We start from the raw sequence: 14966 nt of genomic DNA, 5'->3' as shown, positions 1-14966 counted from the left end.
TAGAACCCAGAAGTCCTGACTCCCAACCCCCGACTAACCATTAGACCCCACTCTCTCGAAGTGGAAAATACAAAATTTCATATTTGCTGCTTATTCGGCTTGATGTAGAAGAGCAGCAGCGGTTTTTCAATAGACCGACTGATTCACTGCAGCATGACTGCTGGCTGAGATCTCTATGCAACCCAGAGGGCCTCCCCCAGCCTTGTGTGCAGTATGTGGTATCACACCAAGACCAGTATACCTGCTGCTAGGCTCACCCTGGTACAGCATGAAATGGGGCAGGGGAGTTGCAGCTGGGGCCATATTTGAGGCATTTCCACCAGCAGCTCACGGAGACAGGAGGTCAGATTTCTGTGTCAGATACTCACAAGTAGCTTGTTGTACTTTGGTCTCTTCCTGTGATCTTTAGTAAGGCTAAAAAGAGAGAAAACACATACAGAGTCTTGGACATCTCCACACACAACCCTCTGGGCTTAAGTTCATCAATACCCTCAGCCACTAAGGGTCAGTCAAGCTCAAGAAACTTGTTTCGACCCTCATCACGGGAGTGATTGTCTGAGAGCTCCCTAGCACACAGGCCTTTCCCACCAGCGCAGAATTGTCCCAAGCACTTAGGTTTCTGCTGCTTCCCTTGGGAGGCACCTTGCCGACGGCCAGCGAGGCAGTTCAGGTTGGGCTGCTCAGCGGCACAAGAACAAAGGCCTGGCGGTAGAAGGGGACCGAGCAGCTTGCGAGGCTGAGTGCCCAAGAACTGGGAATTAGGGAAGCTAACAGCATCCTGCAAACAGGACAGGCCGGGGTTCAGTGCAGATGTACAGAGACGTCACCTACTCCAGGTCCAGTGCTTAGATGGCTCTCATCACCGTACTAGCTGGACACCTCACAATCCTTTTAACACATTTATCCTCACACTCCCCCAGGAGGAAGGAAGTGTTCTTACCCCATCACGCAGGGCAGGCCCAGAGCCTCACTCAAGGTCACCCAGGGAGGCTGGGACAGAGCAGGGATTTGAAAACCTGGATTTTATAGGGCCTAGGGAAGTGCTCTAACCCCGGACCAAGCATCTTCATCTAGGAAGAATCAATGCCAAAGGCAGAGATGGGGATTGGATCTGTTGCCGAACCAGCCCCCCCAGCTGTCTGGCCCTTGTGTACAGCCAGGTTGTCTGACCAGATGTACCAGCCCCAGGCCCCGGGTGTGCTGTAGCCTGTGCCAAGGAGGCTGGGCCTCCCAGACCCTAGTGCTAAGCATGCCCAGTCTCCTGGAAGGCAACCACACAGAAAGCCTGAACGTTAAGGCAAGGAGGGGTGAGCCTAGAGCGTCTAGTGACCAGGGGCATCATTTCAGATTTGGGCGGGGGGACGACGACTTTAACCATGATTCCAAGGGCTGCCTAGGCTCTCTAGTTTTTTTTTGCAGATGATAACTTAGAAATGAGCGGACGGGAGCACTGCATCGAATTCCTACATAAAGAAAGAAAACACATATACAAACACCAAGTAAAGACGTATTTTCAGTGTATATGTAAGTGTGAAACAATCAGGGGATAATACAGCAAAATATTCCCAATCCAAGCCTTGGGGTGGAGTCAGAACTATTCAGATGTGTCCTACCATTAAACCATTCAGACCTTTGTCCAGTTCAGCTGGTGGTGGGGAGGAGCCCATTTTAATCCCCTTGAATGAAGTCCCATATGAGGAGGGGGTGCCGCAGTCACTGAGAGGCCTGTTGCTCTCGGGGGGAGAATTCTGGATTTGGGAATGACAGGTCCCAAGATCCCACCTCAGACAAGCCCGAGCAAAGACTGTGAAAGTTACAGGGTGGAAGCACTTGGTGCACAGGGATTTCTTACGTTGATGTCAAAAGTAAGAGCTGAACGGCTGGTTCCGAAGGCCAGCTTTGTTTATCTCAGCAAGTGTGTTATGAACAGGCTAGTGTGTATATGCACCATGTACCTCTTGTGGTTCCCCTGGGCCTTACACTGCTAACAAATAGCAGAGATTCTCCATTAGCTCAGACATCACGGCCTAGTGCTTTGGTGCAGGAGATGGGGGTTCTGCCCCAGCTGAGCAGCTCTCCAAGGCTGTTGTGTGCAGCACAGTGGCACATGGCAGTTCCAGCTGGCTGTGGAAGTGTCACAACAGGGCAGTACATCCCTGAGTTACTCCTTCGTGATCCCAGTGCCCAGTGAGCTGTTCAGTTCAGTGAAAGGTTGTTACAAAATAGAACAGGTTCAGATAGAAGCTGGCCACTGTCATTTGAAATCCATGTGTGAGTGACAGGGGCTGTGAAAGACTCGAGTCTTCCCACCCCTCCGCTGGAATTCCAGCCTGGGACTCCCCAGTTCCCACGGGAGTGCCAGTCGGGGTTCACTGCCATGTGGGACTCTAAGAGGCTTTTCCTCCTTGCCACCACCATGCATGTGTGTCAGGGTTAAAGGTTTGTCAACAGCCAAGGGGCAGAGGTCAGTCTGCGTGACCCTGTGAGTGGCCTGAGCAGTGCCTCTAAGATGTGTGTCAGTGCGATGGTCAGTCAGGCCTCCCAAGAGCCAGAGCTGTGCAGCTCAGCACGCTGGCTTCTCAACAGAGAAACCCTTACAATCCAAACCCCTTCTAGTGCAGTGGTTCTCCACCAGGGGTGCACGTACCCCAGGGGTTGCACAGGTCTTCTAGATATTTGCCTTGTTTTACAACAGGCAACATAAAGAGCACTAGCAAAGTCAGTACAAACTAAAATTTCAAACATACAATATGTTTATACTGCTCAATATACTATACACTGAAATGTAAATACCATATTTCTAGGTCAATCGGTTTATTTTATAATTATATGGGGGAAATGGGAAAGCGAGCAGTTTTTCAGTAGCAGTGTGGCTGTGACACTTTGTACTTTTATGTCTGATTTTGTAAGCAAATAGTTTTTAAGTGAGGTGAAACTTGGGGTACGCAAGACAAATCACTCCTGAAAGGGGTATGGTAGTCTGGAAAGGTTGAGAGCCACTGCTCTAGTGGGTAACAACTGATGATTAGCAACTTAACCCCAGGTGCCCTCTCCCCCAGTGCTGGGAAGGGCCAAGCCCCAGGCTGGCGATAGCGCTCTGCCAGGGTTCAGCCCTGCACACAGGTTAGGGAGCGTGAGCAGAGCTAGTGGTGCATGGCCAGACATCAGGTCTGGGGAAGGCAACAGCTCCATCCTGAGCTAACCATCCACACAGACCCTTACAGCACACATCTGTACAGCACTTCGTACATCACATGGCCCTATTCGTGCACCCCCTTATCCTCCTAGCACTTATGCTGATGTTCATGTAACCTCTTCTCCGCTGCACTCCCTCGTGGCCCTAGCCCCCTGCACTCCCTCCCCATGCCCCCCTCCCCCCAGGCATTCGGTGCAGCCGGTCTTCTACCTCTAGCTGCTTCACGTAGCTCGCCAGGAACCAGCCGTGCAGCCCATTCTCCTTCTGCCCTTCCCACCAGCTGCCATGCGGCACTTGCAGCACCGTTACCAGCTCCCCCGCCATGAAGCGCAGCCCCAGCTGGAGCCGCTCCATGGAGAAGGGGCACAGGGTCTGACAGCGCGAGCCCTACATGCTGCACCAATGGAGCTGGCCTGCAGAGGTGCCTTTTAGGGAGGGCATGGGGGGACCCCAACCAAAATTTGGAATGGCATCCCTGCTCTGCCGTGGTACAAAACAAAGGGGGAGCAGGTCCCCCAGCTCCCTAAATAGCGCCCCTTGCCAGGGTATGGGGGCCCCTGTGCCATCTACTTAGGAGATCACTCATTGAGTCACATCTACTGAAGCAGTAAAGGCTCATGGGCAGTTTAAGCTCTGACCATGGCATGGGCCCTCTGCAGCTGACACTGTGCCCCATATATGCAGCAGATCGGTTCTCCCCCACTGGGCTTGGGGGCCCACAAATGGGGCCTTGGCTCCCCAGCAGCGTGGCCGTCACTCACCAGTCTTTAACGAAGGACTGGAAGTCCACGGAGAAGCCCATGTTGTTTGGGAGCAGGGGAGGATCTTCCTGCAAGACCTTGGTGAGCACCTCAAAGTCCGTTTTACAGTTCTTGTAGGGAAACTGACCGGTAGCCAGTTCGACCTGCAGCGGGGAAAGCAAGGGTTAAAATGGAATCAAGGAGCTTAGAGACAGTCCATGTGCTCTATCTACAATGCTGTGCTACTTCCATCAACTGCAATGAGATTTGTGGGGGCTCAGACTTCTGGAAATTAGGGGCCTAGTCATTACGAAATTACAAAGGTATTCAAGTGCCTAAAGATGCAGACAGGAGCCTAGTGTAATTCATAGATGTATAGATTCCCAGGCCAGAAGGAATCTAGTCGGACCTTCTGTATAACACAGGCCATAGAACTTCCTCAGAGTAAACCCTGTTGGAACTAGAGCAGGACAATAACGCAGATCCAAGGAACACCCAATATAGAATCCACCATAACCCTTAGTAAGTTGTTCCCTTGGTTAACCACCCTCACTGTTAAATATTTGGGCCTTTCCAGTATGACTTTGTCCAGCTTCAACTTCCAGCCAGTGGATCTTGTCAGAATTTTGTTCAACAGAAGAGCTCATTATTGTCACATTTCTGTGCCCCACATAGGTACTTACAGACTCTGATCAAGTCACCCCTTCTCTTTGTTACGCTGAACAGATGTTTGGCATTAGTTTACTTATTCCTCTGGATTTAGAGGGCTGATCTGGCTCCCACTGAAATCGGAGAAGTCTTCCTACCAGGTGAACTTCAAGCACCCTGGTGTGAAAGTTCTGGTTCATGTTCTGACCCGAGATTATCTGAATATCTGTTTTTTTCCCTACAAATGGATTTGTCCTGTTGCATTTCACTTAGCTTAGGCACTGGCCCTAGCCAGGTCTGTTTCGCTTAATTTCTCGTCGGTTTCGCTCTCTGGTCCTAAGGCCCTAGTGACAAAGGCGTTATGTGTCCTGGTTTCACTGATGCAAGGGGAACTTTTTATCTTGAAAAGATATTAACAATTCCAAAAGTAGGTTAGTACGAACATTACGGTGGTGCCTAGAGGCCCCACTGAAACTGGGGCCCTGTTATGCCAGGCACCGCACAGACACAGAGTGAGAGACAGTGTCTGCCTCAAAGAGCTCCCACGCTAAACAGGCAAGGCAGACAACAGGAAGGATCACTATCCCCATTTTGTGGGTCGGAAACTGGGGCACAGAGGGATGACGTGATTTGCTCAAGGTCAGAGAGGGAGTAAGTGGCAGAGCTGGAATTTGAACCCAGGACTCTCAAGCCCCACGGCGATGCTCTAGCCACAAGATCAGCCCATCTTCTGCATTCCTCTTGCTGAGGCAATTCCTTTTAAGAACAGGAGTGCCCAAAGTTTATGACAGATCGCAGGGCTGCCCCAGAACCTGCATGCCTCACCCACACAAACCGGCTATTGGTTTGTCCTTGTATCTTCCTCAATAGACAAAGAGACACCAAGTTGGCCAAGGGTAAAAGCAGAGCTGGTTGGGCTAGAATTTCCTGTACCAACATTTAGAATAGTTTTCCGAACCTGAATTGGTACAAAAAGCCAAAAATGGAAAAAAAATTCACAAACTGAAAAGCTGAAAAAAAAATCATTTTGGGTCAATCGAAAAGTTTCATAGATTCATAGATACCAAGGTCAGAAGGGACCATTCTGATCATCTAGTCCGACCTCCTGCACAGCACAGGCCACAGAATCTCACCCACCCACTCCTACGAAAAACCTCACCTATGTCTGAGCTATTGAAGTCCTTAAATCATGGTTTAAAGATTTCAAGGAGCATAGAAGCCTCCCTCAAGTCAACCATGCTCCATGCTACAGAGGAAGGCAAAAAACCTCCAGGGCCTCTCCAATCTGTCCTGGAGAAAATTCCTTCCCGACCCCAAATATGGCAATCAGCTAAACCCTGAGCATATGGGCAAGATTCCCCAGCCAGATACTACAGAAAATTCTTTCCTGGGTAACTCAGATCCCATCCATCTAATATCCCATCTCAGGGGATTAGGCCTATTTACCCTGAATATTTAAAGATCAATTACTTACCAAAATCCCATTATCCCATCATACCATCTCCTCCATAAACTTATCGAGTAGAATCTTAAAACCAGATAGATCTTTTGCCCCCACTGCTTCCCTTGGAAGGCTATTCCAAAACTTCACTCCTCTGATGGTTAAAAACCTTCGTCTGATTTCAAGTCTAAACTTCCTGGTGGCCAGTTTATACCCATTTGTTCTTGTGTCCACATTGGTGCTGAGCTGAAATAATTCCTCTCCCTCTCCTGTATTTATCCCTCTGATATATTTAGAGAGAGCAATCATATCTCCCCTCAACCTTCTTTTAGTTAGGCTAAACAAGCCAAGCTCCTTAAGTCTCCTTTCATAATACAAGTTTTCCATTCCTCGGATCATCCTAGTAGCCCGTCTCTGTACCTGCTCCACTTCGATAACTTTGAAATGTTTCACTTCGGTTAGGACCTTTTAAAAAAATTTTAAAAATAATATACAATAACGTAAGTTTAGAAACAAAAAGTCATTTGTACTGAAAGATCAAAATCCATTTTCAAAATTTTTTTTGTCGTCTTTTTTTGGGGGGGGGGGGGTGTTGATCCCAACATGTGTGGGAAGTTTCCATTTTGATGAATCATTATTTTCTGACAGAAAAAACATGCTGGTGAAACCTTGCTGACCAGCTGGAGATAAAATCCAGCAGCTGATCAGCCCTACCCTCACTCTGCCATGAGCGGGAGAATGGCCAAGGGACACATTTTAGGACTTTGGCTATCTCAAGATCACTGAGCCCCTAGTGACAAATCTAGGCACTGGGTTCAAAGCAGGGTTTTGCAAGAGAAAGTAAAGAAGGGACTTCACTCACCAGGGAGATGCCCAGGCTCCACACATCCGCTCGGATATCGTAGTCTGGTTTGGTGGGATCAGGAGGGTCTATCCTTTCAGGCTGGAAAAGAAAAAAGTCAATACACACTCAGTCCAATGGCGCCCACCTGGAGGCTAGGATCTTACATTCACCAAGCACAACACATGCCTATTACAGACTGAGATTATGAAATCACGCCATTCTCTACTGATATGCAGCCAGTTCTGGAGTGGAGGAGGGCAGCTGCGTAACAGCCACACAGAAAGGCTGCACTGTAGCCCGGGAAGTAAATCTATTTACAGATTTCTAATGTGCATATCAATGAAGTCAAGAGGACTCATTTAACCAGTTTAAAGTTTGGGCTAAGGGGTGGAATTACCTGGCTGAAATTAGGCCAAGCACACTGGGGCAAGCAAAGGGCGCCAGATCCCCAGCTGGTAAAATGGGCCATAGAGTCATTAAAGACAGATCCCTGGCTCACCTAAATCAGCACAGATTCATTGAAATCACCAGAGCTAAATCCATTCTTTGAGTTATCTTTGAAAACTCATGGTGATCTGGGGAGGTCCTGGACAACTGGAAAAAGGCTAATGTAGTGCCCATCTTTAAAAAAGGGGAGGAGGAGGATCCTGGGAACTACAGGCCACTCAGCCTCACCTCAGTCCCTGGAAAAATCATGGAGCAGGTCCTCAAGGAATCAATTCTGAAGCACTTAGAGGAGAGGAAAGTGATCAGGAACAGTCAGCATGGATTCACCAAGGGCAAGTCATGCCTGATTAATCTAATTGCCTTCTATGATGAGATAACTGGCTCTGTGGATGAGGGGAAAAGCAGTGGATGTGTTGTTCCTTGACTTTAGCAAAGCTTTTGATACGATCTCCTACAGTATTCTTGCCAGCAAGTTAGAGAAGTATGGGCTGGATGAATGAACTATAAGATGGATAGAAAGCTGGCTAGATAATCAAGCTTAACGGGTAGCGATTAATGGCTCCATGTCTAGTTAGCAGCCGGTATCAAGCAAAGTGCCCCAAGGGTCTGTCCTGGGGCCAGTTTTGTTCAATACATTCATTAATGACCTGGACGATGGCATGGACTGCACCCTCAGCAAGTTTGCAGATGACACTAAACTGGGAGGAGTGGTAGATACGCTGGAGGTTAGGGATAGGACATAGAGGGACCTAGACAAATTAGAGGATTGGGACAAAAGAAATCTGATGAGGCTCAACAAGGACAATGCAGAGTCCTGCACTTAGGACGGAAGAATCCCATGCACCGCTACAGACTAGGGACTGAATGGCTAGGCAGTAGGCCTGCAGAAAAGGACCTAGGGGTTACAGTGGATGAGAAGCTGGATATGAGTCAAGTGTGCCCTTGTTGCCAAGAAGGCTAACGGCATCTTGGGCTGTATAAGTATGGGCATTGCCAGAAGATCAAGGGATGTGATCGTTCCCCTCTATTCAACATTGGTGAGGCCTCATCTGGAGTACTGCATACAGTTTTGGGCCCCACACTACAAGAAGGATGTGGAAAAATTGGAAAATGTCCAACAAAAATGATTAGGGGGCTGGAACACATGACTTATGAGGAGAGGCTGAGGGAACTGGGATTGTTTAGTCTGCAGAAGAGAAGAATGAGGGGAGATTTGACAGCTGCTTTCAACTACCTAAAAGGGGGTTCCAAAGAGGATGCATCTAGACTGTTTTCAGTGGTGGCAGATGACAGAACAAGGAGTAATGGTCTCAAGTTCCAGTGTGGGAGGTTTAGGTTGGATATTAGGAAAAGCTTTTTCACTAGGAGGGTGGTGAAGCACTGGAATGGGTTACCTAGGGAGGTGGTGGAATCTTCTTCCTTAGAGGTTTTTAAGGTCAGGCTTGACAGAGCCCTGGCTGGGATGATTTAGTTGGGGTTGGTCCTGCTTTGAGCAGGGGGTTGGACTAGATGACCTCCTGAGGTCCCTTCCAACCCTGAAATTCTATGATTCATTCCCACCAGCTGAGGATCCAGGACAGCAGTCTTTAGATCTTGGCTCACTTATGCCTTCTCAAGCAGCACAGCTCCCCCTAGAGCCACCCTGGAGAGCTGCTTCAGCTGGCCATTCTTCAGAGGTCTCCCATCTCAATACTGACCAAGCCTCACCCTACACAGCTGGCAAGATCAAAGGGCACTCCATCCCAAGAAACCACCCATCCCTGGGGCTCAGGCACCCGCAGCTGCCAATTAGCACACAGGCAGCCTGAGGCCCAGCAGCACCCTCTCTGAGCCTCTTGGGGGTTATGACGGCCCAGCCCTCACCGCCATGTAAGCCGCACAGCCCGCACTCCGGGTCTTGGCCTTCGAGTCCACCAGCCTCCCGCTGATCCCAAAGTCACACAGCTTTATCTGCCCCCTCTCGTCTAGCAGGATGTTGGAGGGTTTGACGTCTCGATGGATGACGCCATGCTTCTCCTTCAGGTAGTAGAGCGCCTTGACGATCTGAAAGGACACGGCATTTCCCAGAGTCATCCCATTGCACCCACCTGCCCCCCAGGCTCACCTCAGGAGGATCAGCAAAAGGAGGGGCCAGCTAGAAAAGCCAAAGAGATCCCAGGCTCTGTATGCAGCAGGGAGGGGTCAGCCCCTCTGTAAACAGCACTGCAGAGAGCTCAGTTCTAGGCCATCAATCCAAGACTTCCTGTCCTGGAGAAGGCAGAAGCCAGCCCTCCTCACTCCGATGAGATCAGATTGCAGAATCAAGGCCCAGGCATGCATGGGGTGCTGTGCAGAGATCAGTGGGAACCAGCCCCTGAGGCGAGAGATCTCTCTCTCCAGGAGCCCCTTTCCCAGCACAGACTCTGCCTGCGCAAAGCCAACCCAGCTGCCAAACGGAAAAGGCCGCTGGTGTGTCGGGTCCCTCCCAGCTGCTCACGTGGGAGAAAAGTTTGGCAGGTGCCCATCACGCTGCATCCAGACCCACTTGCCCTTCCCCGACCTTGCTCCACCAGAACTCACTGCCACTGTCATTTTCCCCAGGATCCTCTCAGGGATGGGCCCCTGGATGCGTTTCTTGAGCTTCTCCGCACATGTGCCCATCAGCTCCATGGCAATGAAGACATCTGTCTGTGTGGGAGAGAGACCAAGGCCAGGTTACCACGGGGTGTGACGTGTACTTGGCTTTCCGGACAATTTTGCAGAAAGGAGGTGGCGGCTTTGGGTAACGTTGCACCACACTGGGCGCGGGATTCGGAAATTGAACCTGGGACCTCTCTACAAGCACAAGCCTCGGCTGCCTGAACTGGGAGAACCAGCTCTAACAGCTCAAGGCTGTAGCCAGGGCATGCAGTCACAAGGGGGAGATGGAGAGCTGCAGCACGAGCGCAGGGGGCTCTTACATTGGTGATGAAGGTCCCGAAGCACTGGACAATGTAGGGGCAGTCGTGGCTTTTCAGCACCACATCCAGGTCCATCAGGATCCTCTTGTTCTCCTCCTTGTTACCTGAGCGACGCATTTGCTGTGGGGACCAGACAATAGGAGGGGATTACAGAGTGGCTCTATGAGCTGATAGCCGACTGCAGGGGTGAACAGTGACACTTGCTCTGCCCCGCCATGCAGGAGACCATATAACCCTTTGTTAATTAATGTGGATGATTCCCCACCCACGTAGGGCAGCATTATCTCCAGTTCCAAGGTGGGGAAAATGAGGCACAGACACGAGTCATGACTTGCTCAAGGTCACACGAGTCAGTGGCAGACCTGGGAACAGAACCCAGGAGTCCTGGCTTCAAGGCCCCCCCTCTTCCAACTTCTAGACATCACTCCCCAATCAGAGGCAAGAATAGAACCCAGAAGGCCAGCCCTTGCCCCCCATGCTCTACCTACCAGACTCCATTCCTCTCCCAGAGCTGGAAATAGGACCCTGGAGACGTGTAGTATCTCCCTGCTCTAGACACTAGACACCATTCTCCTTTCAAAGCTGGGAATAGAGCCCAGGAGTCCTGATCCTCTCCTCTCCCCATTCAACAACACCCCTTCCCTTCCTGATGGAACTATTCACCCCTTGCTCGGTCTGTTTTTAAGGCCCTGCCCCCTATGCTCACCTTCACGGCTATGATGTGTCCAGTTTTCTTGAATCGCATCTTCCACACCTGACCACATGTCCCACTGCCAATCTCGCCCAGGTTCTCCAGGTCATTGATCTCTGCTTGGTACCGCTACACAGAGACACATACACACAGGGCTACAGGGCCGTACAACAGAGCCCATGTCTATACACAGGGGCCCAGCAGACAACCCTGAGCTAGGACAACTCCCAGGGGTAAACTCCATGGTAGGTATGCCAGCCAGTGGGGTACCAGGCTTCGCTGACTGGCACACTGGGTTCCCCCTGGCCCCACATTGCACTCACCTGCCAGTTCTCTAACCCACAATGGAGATCGAAAGGGCAGGGAATCCTCAGTTCCCCTCTCCCTGCAGGATGGGCATCCCAACAAGGGGCAGCATATGCATGTGGTGAAGGGCGCTTACCCTCATGCATCCTGTCCTGGGCCAGAGGATTTTGTCTCAAGCCAGAACCAATTTCAACACAGAACAGCAACCACTTCTGGGATGCTGCCAAGCGCTGTTTAATAGCTGCACGGCAATGCCACATAGGCCCCCCCTCCTACTGCCAAATGCAGCCATCTCTGCTGTGGCACCACCTCACTGGAATCACTCACCCAGCCGTGAAATGCAGCCACCTCGGAGTGGGACTTGGCAGCTGTTTAAAAGCACAATGCCACACAACAGTGTAGGATAGGAAAACTGATACAAATCAGGGATACTCTGCAACAGTTGGAACCTACAGTTCTACTGACAGAGCAGCACTGAGAATATGATCCCTTTGCACTTCTTCCAACTCACCTGCCCTCCTATAGTCAGGTAACCCGTTTGCTTCATGATTTCCTGCAGCTTCTGATCTATCTCTATACTAGAGAGAGACATGGAGAAAGTTTGGATGGAGACAACATACCAAATCAAGTGACTCTGGCTCTGAGGAGGAGGAGCTCTCCTGCCAGGTCAGAGTCCAAACTAGGCACTGGCTGAGGACCCCAGCCCACCTGTAACAGCAGGCCCATCAAGTCTAGTGGTCCCACCGCCCTGTGGCACAGAATTAGCCCAGTGAACTGTCTAGCCCACCAGAATAAGGTGGGGAAAATCTCACTGGCTGAGCCAGGTGGCCTGCTCGACCTCATTGGCTGAGCCAGGTGGCCGCTCGACCTCACTGGCCAGGCCAGTTGGCCCGCAATGCCAGTTTACAGGATGTAGACACAAAATAGGTGATTGGTGCAGCAGCTGCATTACACGCAGTACCCTATAGAGGGAGCCAGCTAGCCAGGCCAAGAACAGCGGCCCCAGGGGTTTCCTTAGCTCAGCCCCATCACCACCACTTGGGAGATGGTGTCCTTTCCCCACCACTTACCTCTCCATGCTCCTGGGTATGGGGAAGGGTGGCTGGGGCAGGCCCAGCATGTGGCGGGGGCGCGGCTGGTGCGTTTGATGCTGGGGAGAGTTCTCCGAGGACGAGGAGCGGCTGCTGCCATCGTTCGCCAGGGGGAGCTGCAGGGCTGTAGGAGTGAGCGAGAGTCAGGCCCTCAGATGCCTGGGTCCCTTTCCACACTCTGCTACAGAGAACCCTCCAGCCCCCTCCCCCTGCTGCATCTTATAGCCCCAGATCCCTATCTGTGTTGCATGGGGTTGTGAGGGCCTCGCTGAAGCGGGGATGCAATATCCACAGCCATGCTGCTTACTGTCCAGCATTCCGACTTCCAACACACCCCATCGACACTGCGCCCATTGGAAAGCAGAGCCCTGTGTGGATGCCACTATCTGCTGGAATGCACAGCACCAACCCTTCCCCTCACCCTGGACCATGCCACCCTGGAGCAGATTGTAGGGACCTATGTGGACCTGGCCTCCATGGGGCGACAGGCCAGGTAAGACATAATGGGCCTTCTCTGCATTTAAGTCCCATGATTCAATAAAGCAGATTTTCCAACCTGGGCTGCAAAAGCCTGTTTTCCTCTCATACTAGGGTTGCTCACCCCAGGCCTCAGCAAAGCGTTTAACAGCTGTTGGGAGCGACTGTGCTGTGCTGGAATCCCAGTGCTAGATGTATACGGACCCACTGGATACAGCTGGGTTTGGCCTGCAGACTGGTCACTGCAAATGATCCTGACCCTTCCGATCAGCTAATCCTGGTGGGTTTTATAGATGGCACTTGAAGCAGAGACAGAGGCAGCTGGGTGATTTGTCCAAGGCCACGATAAGTTAGGGCAGGGAACCCAGGCATCCTAGCCTGAGATTTAACCACACAATGTGCATTATGTAGCTAAATCCTAGTTGCTTTTGCAATTCTCAGCCCTGACTCCCAGCCGGCTGCCCACACTCCCTGCTATACCACTGCTGTAATTCAGCCGACTGGCAGCATGCCTTAAATATAAGGAGTCCATCAGGTGAGATTTAAGGAAGTGATCAGAGATGGAGCCTCTTCAGGTATGTCAGTTTCCCGGATCAGTTTCAACATAAACCGATCGTCCCCATGTTAACAAGGGAGGCAGCTCTGCCACCAAAAGGCTGGGAACCTGCCAGAATGAGAAGAGGAGAAAGCAAGGCCCATTGTTTGCCCTTGGAAGTTTGAGGCGAAGTTTTACTGGGGCAAGTCCATGAATGAGCAGGGAGGTCGCTGCGGTTGTTACCCAGCCTTACCACATTCTATACCACACTGGTAACAGGGAAGAGGGGAAGGACTGAATCTTCCCACAGGCTTGAAATAAAACAGCCCCTCCCATATACTGGGGCAGGGAACCACGTGAAGCACAGAGAGTAGCTGGGGCACACACTCAACAGCTCACAACACGTGTGGGACACCCCTTCTGAATTTCTTCCCACTCACATGCCAGAAACACAGAGCTATGGCCTCTGCTTGCAGGAGCGCACCTGTAGTTCACATCCAGACCTCACCGCCCAAGTGGGAGGAGCTGTCCTCAAGAGACTACAGATTCCAGCATACAATGCTGCCAGGTCTTGGAAGAAGGTGGAGCACAGCATGCTGGGACATGTAGTCCCTCCTCCACCTACAGACTGAAAAAAAAAAAAAAAAAGAAAAAGAAAAGGAGTACTTGTGGCACCTTAGAGACTAACAAATTTATTTGAGCATAAGATTTCGTGAGCTACAGCTCACTTCATCGGATGCATTTCTACTGAATGCATCCGATGAAGTGAGCTGTAGCTCACGAAAGCTTATGCTCAAATAAATTTGTTAGTCTCTAAAGTGCCACAAGTACTCCTTTTCTTTTTTGCGAATACAGACTAACACGGCTGCTACTCTGACACCTACAGACTCTGTGTCCCCTTGTTAAAGGTTGGGAGGCTGACTGTAGAACTCAATGGGTTGTGCTTTGGCTAGAAAGTTGCTGCCACATTCTGGTCTCATCTGCCCAAGGCAGCACCCCAGAGGTCAGCGAAGTTACTGCAGTTCAGCAAAGTGGAATCTGGCCCTTGGTATTTAATATTATGCAGCTTACCGCAAGCAGGAGCTTGCTAAAACCATCCCACGTCAAATAATTCCCAGAAACTCCCCAAGCCAGCTTTCAATGGCCAAGCCAAACTACCCTAGGCTGTTAACCTGGGCTGAAGGGAACATCCCTCACCCCAAGGGCAAGGCCACTTATGGAACTGAGGGGTCATTAAAAGAGAGTTCAAAGCATGTTGTGCCCAAGAGGGAAGGGCTGCAGCTGCCGCGACAGGCGAGCTGGTTAAGGGACCCTGATCCTTTCAGACAAAGACATCTAATGCCCATTGACTGAGCCAGAACCCAATTCCCACACACAGGTCAAAGAAGAACCATTTTCCCACACTGCCCCAAAGCAGCTTGAATCTGGTCAATTTCAATAGCTTGAAGAGTCTTTTACCAAACAAAAATACTTTACCCTCCTGGCATCAGAGGATCTCAAAGCACACTGGCAAATAAGCTCTGACAAGCCGAGTTATTATCCACCTCATACAGAAGGGCCACCAGGGAGAGACTTGCCCAGGGCAACCCCAGCAGAACCAGAAGTAGAACC

General features: G+C 50.8%; 1 protein-coding gene across 5 annotated transcripts in view; it reads right to left on the bottom strand.

The window, feature by feature from the left end:
- MAP2K7 (mitogen-activated protein kinase kinase 7) overlaps positions 1–14966 on the bottom strand; it is a 68323-nt gene that overhangs the window by 21341 nt on the left and 32016 nt on the right. For all 5 annotated transcript variants that reach the window (XM_043506778.1, XM_043506776.1, XM_043506777.1 and 2 more), the window contains 9 exons: positions 12323–12467; positions 11764–11830; positions 10962–11075; positions 10256–10375; positions 9876–9983; positions 9180–9359; positions 6888–6968; positions 3958–4100; positions 369–414 (listed from right to left, as the gene is read on the bottom strand). In XM_043506778.1, coding sequence (XP_043362713.1) covers positions 369–414; positions 3958–4100; positions 6888–6968; positions 9180–9359; positions 9876–9983; positions 10256–10375; positions 10962–11075; positions 11764–11830; positions 12323–12467 — 1004 coding nt within the window. The remainder of the gene's footprint in view (positions 1–368; positions 415–3957; positions 4101–6887; positions 6969–9179; positions 9360–9875; positions 9984–10255; positions 10376–10961; positions 11076–11763; positions 11831–12322; positions 12468–14966) is intronic.

This window comes from Dermochelys coriacea, chromosome 20, assembly GCF_009764565.3.
Source record: "Dermochelys coriacea isolate rDerCor1 chromosome 20, rDerCor1.pri.v4, whole genome shotgun sequence".
NCBI classification, from domain to species: Eukaryota; Metazoa; Chordata; order Testudines; family Dermochelyidae; genus Dermochelys; species Dermochelys coriacea.
The sequence above is the reverse complement of the archived record's forward strand: the minus strand, read 5'-3'. Positions and strand labels throughout refer to the sequence as shown.